Source organism: Tupaia chinensis, unplaced genomic scaffold (genome assembly GCF_000334495.1).
Source record: "Tupaia chinensis unplaced genomic scaffold, TupChi_1.0 Scaffold000086_1, whole genome shotgun sequence".
NCBI lineage: Eukaryota > Metazoa > Chordata > Mammalia > Scandentia > Tupaiidae > Tupaia > Tupaia belangeri.
In genome coordinates, this window is record NW_006159548.1 from 1,399,629 (window position 1) to 1,414,805 (window position 15,177).

Here is a 15,177-nt window from a genome sequence, read left to right on the forward strand (position 1 = left end):
AGCTCTAAAATTTCATTCCTGTGTTTATACTACAGCAGTCAGCTGTGACTCTACGGCTACTTTGGTTCTTATTCTCCTTTTAAAATTCTCTGTGAATAGTTAGCTTAGAGTAGAATTCAGGTGTAGAATTCTATTTCTTTTTTTTTTTTTTCAGTCAGATGCAAACTACACTTTATTTTTTATGATCTCTGGTCCCAGAAAGGTGAGAGATCACTTTTAATTGTATAGAGAATTCAACGTTGAAAGAGAAGGACACAGTATTTTAATTTAAGAGTCTTAAAGATTAAGATGGCCCTGAATGCTTTAGCATTCTTAAGAAACTTTATCTTCTGGGGAGTATGTGTGCCATTCTGGTGATGTAATTGGTCCCCAAGAGACTGTAGTGATGGAGAAGAAGGATATTGGGAATATATTTGGTGTCAGGGCGGGGGGGGGGGGAAGCCATCCAGGAAGAAAAAGAACGCACAAATAGTTTACACTCAATAACTTCTTACAGAGCACTTGCCACAGTTACTATTCATTGATTAAATGTATATGTGATGTTTCATTAGGTCTCCATTCTGCTAATTCCTCAGAAGACAAGAGCCACCCTGTATATCTGTTCACGACTGCATTTTCAGTGTTTTGCGATGCTAGTTCATGATAGGAGCTCAGTAAATATTTGTTAAATGTGTGATCAGTTGAGGACTAATTGCCTTTAAAACAACTGTTCTGAATAGAAATGCTTTCTTAGAAATATTAATTAACCAAAGTTGAGCTTCTGTTATAATTCATCTCTTTCTGATTGATGGAGTTTTGTTGAATGACAGAGCCAACATTGAGAAAGTGATAAAATGATAAAACCATTGATAAATCTCTGAAGAGGACTTATGTTTAAAGTCCCAAACTAATTCATCAACATGCCAATGACATGTGTATTTGTATCTCTCTAGTCTAGACTTCTTTCCTTATTTAATTGGCATTGAATTAGCGAAGGACTAATAGTACTCTTGAAGTAACGTGTCTAAAGTTAAGTTCCATACTTTGCCCTTTAAGAGATTTCTCCATTTCAGTAAGCATTTCCATTTTCTTAGTGGCTTGAACCAGAAACTTTGGAGTCTTTCTTGATTCCTCCCTCCCTCCCTCCCTCCCTCCCTTCCTTCCTTCCTTCCTTTTTTTTCTGTTTTTGAGAGATTTTTGCTATAGGGTGCATGTGCTCACTAGAGAGACAGAGAAAGACAGAGAGACAGAAAGTGTGAAATCACCCCCCAGTGGGGATGGCCATGCTGTAGTCCCTTTTCCTCCATTCTCCTCTTGGGATCTTGGGTACACATGTACATGTCCCCTGTGTGAGTTGTAAGCTGCTAGGTCTGGGACTTGATTCGTGGTGGGTTATATGGGAGTCCAGCAACATAACCATTATGTCAGCTGTTGGTCTCTGACTCCTGTCTTTCTCTACACCAGTTATCTGATCAGTTTTAATACTTGAAGATACTCATATATTCAGGTGTCTCACCAGATCTCACATTGAGTAATGATGCAAAACTGGTTCAAGTGATACATCATCTCTCATTTGGAGTATTGTAAATGCCTGCTATGAGTTGGTCTCCCAGAATCTGTCAGAATCTGCCATTACTTCCTTCATGAACTACCACCATGATCTCTATCACTCTTGTCTCCCGTTTGCTTCCTGCTTGTTCATTTTGCTTAAGACTCATTGGTCTCACGCTGCTGTTTGTGAAGGACTTTGCTCTTGCCATTCCCTGTGGCTAGCATGCCCTCCCTGCCTGACACCCTCATGGTTATCTGCCTGGCTCATTTCCATACCTCCTTTAGGTCTTATGCTGATATTACTTTCTTGGTGACTTCTCTATTTGCAATTAAAACCTTTCCCTAACACTTCCTGTACATGGTTTTCCATTATTTTTGTTTTGCACCCATGATCATTCAACATGTTATATATCTTGTTATTGTCTCTTCCAGATAGAATTAAAGCTTGGTGAGGGAAGGCATTTTCAGTTGTTTTGTTCACTATGTTGCTGGTGCCTAGAACTATCTGGGATACAGTTCATGGTCAAAAAATATGAATGAAAAGAATGAATAAATAGAGGAATAGGAATGTTGCTGGACTCCCATGTAGTTGATCGTGGTTCAATTCCCGGGCCTGGTGACTTAAACTCACACTGGGCGATGTGCGTGTGTGCCCAAGATCCTGAGAGGAGAATGGAGGAGAAGGAATTGTGGCGTGGCCATTCCCCCTGGGGGATGATTTCTTGCTTTCTGTCTCCCTCTGTCTTTCTGGCAAGTGAACGCACCCTATAGCAAAAAACTCTCAAAAAAAAAAAAAAATAGGGACCAGCAGATAGCGTAATGGCTATGTCACTGGACTCCCCTGTAGTCAACCGTGGTTCGCGTCCCAGACCCAGTGGCTTAAAACTCATGCTGGGCGCATATGCGTGCGTGCCCAAGATCCTGAGAGGAGAATGGAGGAGAAGGGATTGCTGTGTGGCCATCCCCCCTGGGGGGTGATTTCTCACTTTCTATCTCTCTGTCTCTCTCTGTCTTTCTGGTGAGCGCACGCTCCCTATAGCAAAAACCTCTCCAAAAAAATAAAAAAATAAATAAAAAGAGAAATAGAACTTTGTTGTGCCAGTCTTATTGAAGATGGTCCAGTATGTTCAGGTTTTCAGAAATCTTTGCTTTATGTGATGTGCTCTGCTTCAGAATGTTTTCTGACATCCACTGATGATATCCAGTTTCCAGAATGATGATCTTTCCCCTCATCAAAAGCTCTTCAGCCTACTGGGCTAATTAAAGTTTAGTGCTTAGAAGAGACTCATTTTATATACGAAGATGTGGGATCAATCTTTTTCCAGATAACGTTTTAATTTGGGAATTGTTTGCTTTTCCATGAAACTCCAACAGGTAGACTTTTATTTCAAAGAAAGTTAACTCTCTGAACTTCTTTTTTTTTTTTTTTTTGAGAGAGAGATTTTTGCCATAGGGCGCGTGCGCTCGCCAGACAGACAGAGAGAGACAGAGACAGAAAGCGAGAAATCACCCCCCAGGGGGGATGGTCACGCCGCAATCCCTTCTCCTCCATTCTCCTCTCGGGATCTTGGGCACGCACGCACACGCACCGGGTGTGAGTTTTAAGCCACCGGGTCCGAGACGCGAACCGCTGTCGACTACATGGGAGTCCAGCGACATAGCCATTACGCTAACTGCTGGTTCCCTCTCTCTGAACTTCTTAATCTTCATGTAGTTTCTATACCCTCCTAGAACAGAAGGCTACCCTTCCTTTTCTTTTTCTTTCTTTCCTTTTTTCTTTTTCTTTCTTTCCTTTTTTTTTTTCATTTTATACTTTATAGTTAGCTAATGATTTGATTTGAGCAACAATATCCTACACTGAGCCTCAGTATTACTGGAGTTTTAATCCTACTTGAGTCATTTCCGGTTGGTCCTGTGTCTCAAACTATAAGAATGATTTCAATAATAGGAGAGATATCTTCTGTAAAGTCTTGGAAGGTGCAGTAGTCATGTAATACCGTATAACAGCCAACTCTATCGTCCTTCATTTCACATCTTCTTCCCTGTTCTTATCTTCCTAAAGTTACCAGGGATTCTTCCAACATAGAACACAAGTTGGATATTGTGTAAAAGATAGACTGACCAGACTTGAGAAATCTATATGGCAAGTGGAATGGCAGAGAATGTCATCCTTTTTTAAAGGATACTTCTGAGTGTTTGGCCATAAAAATGGCATTCAATTATGTAACAGTAACTAGGATGGAATCACTTGGAACTAGGGAAGAAGTCCGTGCTCCTCATTCAGGAATTCTGTGTAACTAGGCATCAACTAATGGGTTCATGAAGGAAAATGGTAAAAGAATAATTAGTAATGCAGCTTTGGTGATAACCCCAAATTAGGAAGAAGGGACCTCTTTTTCCTCTCCATAGTTTTTATTTCTTTGAGTTAGGGATAGCTCTGAAAAAATAACTATTGGCTTTCAGTTTTCCTTCAGTAATTTTTTAGATAGACAATGCTGGACTTCACCACTGTTCTGTGAATATATGTTAAAGATCACTCTCCTGTGTAATTCAAATTGTACTGCCAAACCTGGGTTAAAAGGAAAGTCATCACAAGTTTCAACAAACACGCCAACAAAGGAAAAGGGTATTGATGCTTCACTTCCAATTGAACAGCATAAATATGTGCCTGTTTGTGATTCTGCTAGACAGATTGCCCTGCCCTGCCCCACCTCTGGAGAACCTGATTTCAGGACAAGGGCATAAAATACCAAGAGAAACACTAACAGTGTGGGCTTGGAGAGAGACCACTCTTCCCAATCTACACGATTTCTCTCTCTCTTCTCTACTGGATTACTTTGGAGAATTCCATTTCAGACTAGGTTTATTTTTTTCTGTAGGAAAAAGACTCAAAGAATTTAATCATCTATGTAATTATATCTGTCTATGTAATTATATGCAATAATTTTTCTTAGTGGATCTGGAAATTTAAGAATTCTCCTTAAAAACATTATTTGTCCAAGGCACACACTATTATTGGCTCCTTTTAGGTGTGATGAGGTAGTTTTTAGCAAGAAATTTATTATCATTTCAATAGTTTTACGTAGTTGGATTAAATTCTAGTGCAAAGGTCATGTCTATTTTCCACTGTAAAGCTGGCATATTTTTAAGTTAGAGGTCTTGTCTTTTCTTAATTATATTTAATCATATGATTGGAAAGTTGCAAAATTCAGTGAATCCCAGTAGACCTTCTGTTTCAACAAATGAGTGAAATGCTGTTTAGTTGGCAGTCACTCAAAGTGTGTTAAACTGCAAAGTACTTTATCATTATTTTCCTAGGACCTTGAGATAAATAAACTTCACCTAATAAACTTCTCCTCCAAGGTTACAAGTTTTGTAATTGCAACTTTTAAATCGCTTTTCCCATAAAATGTCCAATACCTACACGAAAGGAAATGTAGGAAACTTATGGCAAATATATGGTTATTTATAGTTATTATGAAGGGTAGATAGTGACTTTTAGTACACTCTCCAGTAAAAATGTCTGTGTTTTGAGAAACGTAATTACATGGTTCTAAAGTACCTTTACAGAGTCATTGACACTTGGGTAGGCTGAACTTTGATACCTTTGCCTTAGCCTTTTCTTTAATGGGTTCTGATTTGAATTGAGTAATGTTCAGTTTATTTTTTTTTTTCCCCGAGTTTGTCCTTGATATGTGAGAAACATAGACCTAGAGTGAATTGTTTCTGGAATGAAACTCCCTGAGAGCAATCTGTTTCAATGGGCAAATCACTATTTTCTGCCTAAATGCATATGTTGTAGGTATAATCGGTTTCTTGAACAAGTAGAACAATCCATGCTAAAGGAATTTAATAGGCATCATTCCAAAGTTTCCCTTCCGCTGTTAGCTATGTTATAATATGACATCATCACAACATTCAATACTTACTGAACTCAGAGTGAAATAGATGCTAAACCGATCTATGAGATAATACTTACCCTTGTAGGCACACAGATTCTAAAGAACTGACTAGTTTTGAGACTTTATATTTTCATTCCCTTCTGGTTAAATCTTGACCTAGAGGGATGGTGTATGTAATCCAAGAGGGCGAGTAATGCTTTTCCTTAAATCCAACCCAGTTGTGATTTATGATTTCTAAATTTCCTTTTAAAACATGTTCAAAGTAATATTTAAGTCCAGTCAGGTTGCCTAAGATATAAACTATGGAGAAGAGTAAACAAAAGATAGGTCACGAAGGGTTGCAATGTTTTTCTTTTTTTCGTAATGAAAATTTTCTTTTTTGGGGGAAAGGTTTTTTGCTACAGGGTGCGCGTGCTCGCCAGAAAGACAGAGAGAGACAGAAAGTGAGAAATCACCTCCCGGGGGGATGGCCACGCTGCAATCCCTTCTCCTCCATTCTCCTCTCGGGATCTTGGGTACGCATGCACATGCGCCTGGCATGAGTTTAAGCCACCGGTCCAGGAATCGAACCGCAGTTGACTACTGCTGGTCTCTGTAATGAAAATTGTATTAAACTTACATTGTTTGTATGGTTGAGGATTGTCTAGCCTTTTCGGGTTGTTGTAACAAAATTTCTCAGACTGGGTAGCTTATGAATGATAGAAATCCATTCCCTGTTCTGCAGCCTAGGAAGTCTAAGATCAGGGCACCAGCAGGTCTGGTGCCTGGTAAGGGTCCACTTTCTCACAGATCAGTCTTTTAGAATGCAGCCTCACATGGTGGAAGGGACCAGCTAGTTGTCTGGCCCTTTTTGTAAGGACACTAATCCTGTGATCCAATCACTCACGTCACCTAATCACCTTTCAAAGCCTCGACCAGCTAATGCCATTGCCTTTGGGATTAGGATTTCAACGTAAGAAATTTGTGGAGACACATTCAGTCCGTAGCAAAGATGATGGCTGTCACATAGCATATAGAAGTGAGTTTGGCTTTCTTTTAAGGAATAGGTTTGGCAATATATTGTAAGTTGTTAGAAACTTATAAAAGAGACGAACCATTTAGGAAAGATAACTGAAATGAAGACTATATAGAGCACATCTCCTTCCTGAGTTTCCAGATGGCCCTTGACATTTATCTTAGGTGTTCATACTATGACCAAAGATTTTGATCTCTCAGCTAATTACAATACTCCTAGGAATAAAAAGAAGTCACTACTCTCTGTATAGATGACAGAATTCTACATAACCCTGACTTCATTTCATATACTGTAGATTCTTCTGCCTTCTAGGGTCTTATCTAAGGCAATAAATTGTAACAGCAGATATAAATATGATTCATACACCAATTACCAAGAAACTAGTTAGTGATTCTTTGAGCAGACATGAAAAGATGATATACCTTAAGTGAACTAAGGTAATATAATCCATGAAATGGTTATTCTTGAACTAACCTCAGTTGCCTTATCACCTTTTACTGTTTTGGTTAAACCCATACAATCCCCTGAAAGTGTCATTTTTCTTTCACTCCTTTCTGTTTTTCTGGCTCTAATTCTACACAAAATGAAGAAATATTAATTTAATCACAGACACACATGTACACACACAAGACTACTAGGAGCCTTTCATTTTCATTTGGAATGTGTCTTGACTAGTTCAGAAGTTTTAAAATCTCTGTAGTGTTGCTGGCTTCTTAACTTGTGAGGGAAATGTATTAAAATCTCCACTCCTTATGCTTAGGATGGGATGTACAAGAGACAGAAGAAGGGAAGTTTTAGAATTGAGGATGAGGTTGGAAATAATATTGCCATTAAAATGTAGAAACTACCCGGTTGTGAGAGGTTTTGGAGAAAAGTGTGGAGAGAAAGTCTTTGGATATGACTAAAATACTTTGGAATCAGGAATGTTGGGCTTGATTTAAATCCTAAATTTTCTTTGACATCATGGCTGATCTCTTGATCTATTTTCACTCCTGATTCTACTAATGCATTCCCTCCCCCCTCACCAGGGGTGGTAAGAAGTCTATAAATAATACCTTATGTAGAACTTCCTCTGATCTCTGTCCTTTGTTCTCTTTTTCAGGGACTTAGGTGAGTGGTTAGCTTTTCCTAGGAAAACATTTTTCAATCATTAAACCTTGGGTTGAAAAATGTAGAAAAACAATTTTTAACTTCCTCTTTATCTTTTTCAATATTTTTCAGAAGGTTTGAGGTGAGAGAAAAAAGTGTTTTTGTTTGTATCATGGTGAAAAGTGAAGTGACGATGCTTTGCTGTTTTTCTTTAGCTGTGTAGACGAGTCTCTGTGTAAACATGGGATATAAATGCTGGCAAAATGTGTTTGGCTCTTATTTCCATTAAGCTTTATCAGTATATATTGCTAAGTTACTGAAATGTCTAGGTGTCGTAGATAGCAGAAGCTATGAGAGGAAGTTTTTATTCCATTGCTAAGATTAATAGGAGATCTATTATTTTTGTAATAAATCTGTTGTGCACTGAGCTTGCGTATTTTTAAACATATGTGGAACCAGACTTGAAGAGTAAAGCTTTCAGCAAGAGTGGAACTCATGTCAGCAGAGACACATGTATTAAAGTTAAGACATAGCAAGAAGCGCTGGCCTTCGGGGAACCAGCAGTTAGCATAATGGCTATGTCGCTGGACTCCCACGTAGTCAACTGCGGTTCAAGTCCCGGACCCGGTGGCTTAAACTCACGCCGGGCGCACGTGTGTGTGCGTGCCCAAGATCCGGAGTGGGAAATGGAGGAGAAGGGATTGCGGCATGGCCATCCCCCCTGAGGGGTGATTTCTTGCTTTCTGTCTCTCTGTCTCTCTCTGTCTGTCTGGCGAGCGCATGCGCCCTATAGCAAAAAACTTCTCCAAAAAAAAAAAAGAAAAAAAAAAGTGCTGGCCTTCTTGGAATCAACAAGGAGAATTTTACATTTATCTTACCACTTCACACATCATATGTTTAATATATTTGCGATTATTATTGGTTCATCACTGATATTTCACATTATTTATATATACTTACTGTGTAAAGTCACAGCAGAATCCTCACAATAGTGGTTATTTTTATGAACAATAGGATTTTCTCACATGGAAAATTTTGAAATGCTTATTTTCTTCTACCTTATTTTATTTTATTTTTATTTATTTATATTTTAGAGAGAGATTTTTACTATAGGACATGTGTGCTTGCCAGAGAGACAGAGAGAGAGACAGAAAGCGAGAAATCACCCCCCAGGGAGGATGGTCACACCGCCATCCCTTCTCCTCCATTCTTCTCTTGGGATTTTGGGTATGCATGCACAGCTACCTGACATGAGTTTCAGGCCTCCAGGTCTGGGATTCAAACTAGAGTGAGCCATGTGGGCCTTGACCACTATGTTACCTGCTGGCTCCTCTGCCTTATTTTACAACATTTAGTTAATCATTCTTAAGGTTCTGTATAGACAGATATGAAACCAAGGATGCTTTGACTTCTTTCAGTTTGCCTTTTTTTCTCTTTTACTTTAGGGGTGGTCTAGTGACTCTGTTTGGGTATATTTATAAAGATAATGTAGTTAATGATATAATGAGCTATTAACACTCCACGAAAAGAGACATTTTGGGGAGTGCTGGTAGGGGTGGAGATGAAAGGGTTGACATTGCTATTTTCAGAGGAGGTTGGAACAGTTTTAATTGCTCTTCACTAATCTCATTTTTGTAGGTGGATTAAGTTTGAAGAAAAAGTGGAGCAGGGTGGAGAGAGATGGAGCAAGCCCCATGTGGCCACATTGTCCCTTCACAGCTTGTTTGAGCTGAGGACGTGTATGGAGAAGGGATCCATCATGCTTGACCGGGAGGCCGCTTCTCTCCCACAGTTGGTGGGTGAGTATGCTGTCCTAAGTTCCGATTTTTTTCAGCTTTACCATTTCTGAGGCTCTCCAAAATGCAAATACTATGGGTATCAGCAAAGTTGAATATCTTATAACATTTATTCTCTCTTTGTATATTGTATAATTAGTATGTTTATTGCATAAAATTTGGAAAATACAGACACTCTTAAGAAAAAATGTAAAACCATCCATAATACTTTCCTCTGGTCATAAACCCTGTTAACATGTTGGAATATTTCCTTTCAGATTTGTTTCTCATTCTTTTGTCCTTTTTTTCCCCCCCTATGTCATTTTTCATTACATTTGAGATCTTACTGTATATGCACAGGTTTGTATTTGTCTCCTCCACTATAGCAAAAGATTAGTGTTTGGAATCAAGTCCCCTCAACAACCCATACATCCTTGATGGTTTGTTTGCTTTGTTGCTTGTTTCCTTCCTTCCTTCCTTCCTTCCTTCCTTCCTTCCTTCCTTCCTTCCTCTCTCTCTCCTTCCCTCCCTCTCTTCTCTCTCTCTCTCTTTCTTTCTCTCTCTCTCTCTCTCTCTCTCTTTCTTTCTTTCTTTCTTTCTTTCTTTCTTTCTTTCTTTCTTTTTTTGAGAGAGATTTTTGCTACAGGGCATGTGTGGTCGCCAGAGAGACAGAAAGCAAGTAAGTCACCCTCCAGAGGGATGGCCATGCCACAATCCCTTCTCCTCCATTCTTCTCTTGGGATTTTGGGTACACACGCCCACACATCCAGTGTGAGGTTTAAATAAACCACCAGGTCTGGGCTCCAACCACAGTCAACTACATGGGAGTCCAGTGACATAACCATTATGCCATCTGCTGATCCCCACCCTTGGTTATTTCTAATTGGAAATCTGGACATGTGGTTTCTAAAACTCCTTGATTTGAGACATGGCACTGAGCGTCTCTGGCCCTCAGTTTTATTCTAGGTAAAATACAGCTCATATCCTGTAGCTCCTGGTTTGGGGCTGGTTGTGGGTGGAAGACAGGCCTCATTAGCTGTGTGTAGAGAAGGGTTATGTGGGGCAGGGAGCCAATAGGACCTCACAGCTTAGTGACTAAGTTGGGTCACACTGGTGCTGAGTATCAATTGTATCACCATCTGCAAAGTCAGTGAACCTCATGGTGCATGGCAGCTTTAGTAGTTTTGCAGATAGGGTTGTATGCATCGAATATTAACTCATTTTGTTGAACACCTTGGACACACATCCCTGTATTCCAAACTGGAATAGTTGTTTCCATTTTCTGGTAAGAGATTAGCCTAAGCTACCTATTCACTTGAGATCTACGCATGCCAAAGATCATATTTTCTTTAATGAAGGGGCTCCATTTATTCCTAGGAAAATTCCAAATGCAGGTGACCACTGAACCTATAGGGATGACTGCACTTCCCCAAGGGCCCTGCACCACACCTATCCTGGGATTGTGGTGAAGAGAATGTAGATTGTGGGTCTGCAGAAAGGGGCCGTGTAACCTTATGTGTAGTTTAGCTTCAGTGCAAACATTCTTTGTGGACCTATGGACAAAAGTCTTGTCTGTAGCATCTTTGTCTTTATAGACTGTTGGAAGGCTGCACATATCTGCTTCTTCTTCAGAGAGCTTGTTAGCTACATTTGCAAAGAAACTCCACGCTTTTATGCATCTGAAGTGTTCACAGTGCAAGTGGTGAAGAGAGGACTACTGTGAAGGTGCTGATTAGACGGAAATAATTACTTGGTGCATGTGCTCAGCAGAGGTATATGAGCTTCTGCCCTGTGCCACACACTGCTGTAGGTCTTGGATTTGAACTGGGTTTGCAAATCAGCCACTTCATTAGTGGAATGAGTTTCATACCCACATAGACACAAATCTACACAGGTGGATAGAAGATCATGGAGGAGATACTGCTCTGTGTAAAGTTTTTCATATCAGATAAGATAGGTGAGGCTGAAAATGGAAATTTAATATATGAGGAGAGATCTTGGTAGGTGGGGCCCTATATAAAGAGGCAAACAGGAGAGATGGTTTTCCGGGTGATTTTTTTTCCGTTGAAATTTTTTTTCCCACTTGATAAAAGCTATAAGAGAGAATGTTATCCAGAAAATATCATGGTAACCAAAAATCAATCTAGTTTTTGAGCAAGAATTGTAATTTATGCATTTTTAGACATTAAGAACTAACTGGGAGCAAAGATCTCAGAAATTATACAAGTTGAAAAATAAGTCAGAAGTGTATAAATGCAGGAAAAATTGGAGAAGAAACTTATGACCACAGCAGTATATAGGCATCTAGGAGAGGGAAAAAGTCACCAGATAGGTCCTTATTAAAAAAACAAAAAACAGGGAACCAGCAGTTAGCATAATGGCTATGTCGCTAGACTCCCACGTAGTCGACCGCGGTTCGTGTCCCAGACCCGGTGGCTTAAAACTCACGCCGGGTGCGTGTGCGTGCGTGCCCAAGATCCCGAGAGGAGAATGGAGGAGAAGGGAATGTGGCGTGACCATCCCCCCTGGGGGGTGATTTCTCACTTTCTGTCTCTATGTCTCTGTCTGTCTGGCGAGCGCACGCGCCCTACAGTGAAAATCTCTCAAAAAAACCCCAAAAAACAAACAACTCTACCATCGGTCATCATTACTACCTGAAATTCTACCATTTAGAGATTCATTCTCAGGGCTTAGGGCTTTTCCTCTTCCTCTTTTAAAATAGACATACTCCCTGGAAGGGGTCACATATTAATTCCATGAGATGCAGAGTGGTATCGGAGAAGGAATGCTGGATTTAAAGTTGGGGGAGTGATCCTAATTAAAGTCTACCCCTACCAGTATGTATGACCACAGACAAGGCGAGTGAATTAACTCTTTTTTTTTAAACTTTATTTAATTAATTACTTTATTTTAATTTGACCATAGAGGGACAGAATGAGTGAAAGAGAGAGAGAGAAAACAAGCCACCAGGTCTGGGACTTGATCTGTGGTCGGCCATGTGGGAGTCCAGTGCCCTGAACTACCATGCCACCTGCCAGCCCCTAGTGAATTAACTCTTTCATAATGCAGTTTCTTCATCTATAAGAGCAGGATGAAGGTGGATCTTGCAGGGTTATTATTAGAGTTAAATACAGTCATCAGATGGCATTACTTACTTAGACATGTATCCTACTATAAATTAGTTTATCTAGAATTTTTTTAAAGAGAGATTTTTGCTATAGGGCACATGTGCTTGCTGGAGAGACAGAGAGAGATATAGAGAGACTGAGAGACAGAAAGTGAGAAATCACCCCTGGGGGAACGTCCACGCTACAATTCCCTCTCCTCTATTCTCCTCTTGGGATTTTGGGCGTTCACGCACATGTGCCCGTGTGATTTTCAAGCTGCCGGGTCAGGTCTCAAACCACATTCAACTACATGGGAGTCCAGCAACATAACCATTATACCACCCACTGCTGGTCCCTATCCAAATTTCTCTCTTTTTTTCTTTTCTTTCTTTCTTTTTTTTTTTTTTCTTTTAATTTGACCAGAGAGAGACAGAGGGTGAGAATGAGAGAGGAAGTGAGAAAGCAAACCACCAGATTCAGGACTTGAACCCCGGTCCGCCATATGGAAATATCCAGCGCCTTAACCATCACACCACCTGCTGGTCTCCTTTCTTTTTCTTTTATTTTTTTTTTAAGAATTATTTATTTTTAAATTAAATTAAATTCACTAATTTACTTATTTTAATTTGACCAGAGAGGGACAGAGTGAGAGTGAGATCAAGAGAGAGATAGAGATAGAGAGAGAGAATGAGAGAGAGAGAAAGTGAGAAACCAAGCCCCCAGGTCCAGACTTGAACCGCAGTTGGCCTTACGGGAGTCCAGCTCCTTTAACCACCACACCACCTGCCAGCACCCCGTCCAGACTTTTTTTTTTTTTTTTTTTTTTAGGGTTTTTTGGCTTTTGGGCATACGGTCGGCCCAGTAGGGTGTATGCGCTCGCCAGAAAGACAGAGAGAGACAGAAAGCGAGAAATCACCCCCCAGGGGCTATGGCCACACTGCAATCCCTTCTCCTCCTTTCTCCTCTCTAGATCTTGGGCACGCACGCACATGCGCCCAGCGTGAGTTTAAGCCACTGGGTCCGGGACTTGAACTGCGGTCAACTACATGGGGGTCCAGCGACATAGCCATTACAGTAACTGCTGGTCCCACTCCTGTCCAGATTTTTTCATGTCACCCAGTGGAGGGCTGAGTGTAGAGTGAGTAAATGAGGTAGAGAATTTCCCTAGGACCTCTTAGGCAGGAGGAAAGATCCTGAAAGGTGTGGTGGACAGAACTGGAAATGACTGAACAGCTTCGTTTTGTGCCTGGAGCTGATCCCCAAGGATGGTGCAAGTTAAAGCTGATTAAACACTGGGGTTTTTGTGATGTCTTTGAAATTGCCAGTGTGGGAAAGAGCCATCTTAAAGCGCCTCAGGTTTTTAGCAACTGACCATTTGTGTGTAGAAGATAAATCCCTCTCTATTATATGGAACCTCTTGGCTAGTGGCCAAAGAGAAGCGTTCTGGTGTTTACAACATTTTAAGAAGGTTAATCAAGCATTTTGCATTCTCACTTTAATTTTCCATTACTTTTTATTATCAGCTGTAAGCTCTTTTCCCCCCTAACCTCTATGCATTTACTTTAAACATTGTCATTACATGTTAAAATTAGACCTTACCAGGTCACTTTGAGGTATCATCACTCACTAATGTTTGCTCTGCAGGCTCTGGGGCAAGCAGGCAGAGAGCCAGTGCTGTCATTCTGGAGCTGATAATGCCAGAAATGGTTCAGAGGCAAATCACACATCACAGGGAGAACAAAGGGGGAAAAGGGTCAGATTGGCTGGAGTGGGGAGAAGAACATGTTTGAAAGAATGTAGCTGGCTAAAAAAATACATAAACATCCTCTGAAAGAATCAGAACCTTGCAGAGGGTAAAACAAAGGAAAAAAACCTTTATTTCACTATAAATACCAGAGGATGGCACAGTACCTTAAAGAGTTATATCATTATGTGGTCATTAGATATTCCTTTGCTGGGGCCAGCAGGTGGCATAGTGATTAAGGCATGGAACTTCCATGTAGCTTACCGTGGTGCAAGTCTCGGACTCAGGGGCTTAAAAAGCATGCCAGGTCTGTGTGTGTGTGTGTGTGTGTGTGCCCAAAATCCTGGGAGGAGAATGGAAGAGAAGGGATTGCACATGGCCTTCCACCCTGGAGTGTGATTTCTATCTTTCGGACTCCTTTTCTCGGTCTCTCCAGTGAGTGCATGTGCCCTATAGCAAAAATCTCTAAACAAAACCAAAAACAACAACAACAAAAAAAACTCCTTTGCCAACAGAAGATGAAGTGAAGTTGTTTTGTGCTGAATATGCTAATAATTCTGAGTTGAGAATTATGCACAGCTATATCTGAAGATGCATTCTCCCCCACACCCCAATTTCATTTCAACAAATGAGAAGAAAAAAGAAATAATAGCAAGTGCAATTATATCAAACAATAGTGCATTTTCATCCTTTGCTGCAGTCCACCTGTTACTCCTCATCATCAGTCTGCCTCTGAGGGGTGTCCCATCTCGCAGACTTCAAGACAAGGCCAAGTCAGGGCCCCAAGCTGTGGGCGGCTGTGTAAGCAGGTGTGACTTCTCACACTTAACGTGAAAAATGCAGCCTAATTCTGATTCTTCTCAGGACCTCACTTGTTTTTTTTCATGAAGAATTCCTTCTGAATGCTAATAGAAAATATGTCTTTAAAGTATTATAAAGTATAATCCATCATTGTCACAGATTATTTTAGTAGCTTGATCATTAGTATCATCACTGTACTTCTACACTGAAAGAG

At 40.3% G+C, this 15,177-nt stretch overlaps 1 protein-coding gene across 3 annotated transcripts in view; it reads left to right on the forward strand.

Moving 5' to 3' along the window:
* SLC4A4 (solute carrier family 4 member 4) overlaps positions 1-15,177 on the forward strand; it is a 493,683-nt gene that overhangs the window by 231,732 nt on the left and 246,774 nt on the right. For all 3 annotated transcript variants that reach the window (XM_006142902.2, XM_014585732.2, XM_027769728.1), the window contains one exon: positions 9,175-9,335. In XM_006142902.2, the coding sequence (XP_006142964.2) occupies positions 9,175-9,335 (161 nt within the window). The remainder of the gene's footprint in view (positions 1-9,174; positions 9,336-15,177) is intronic.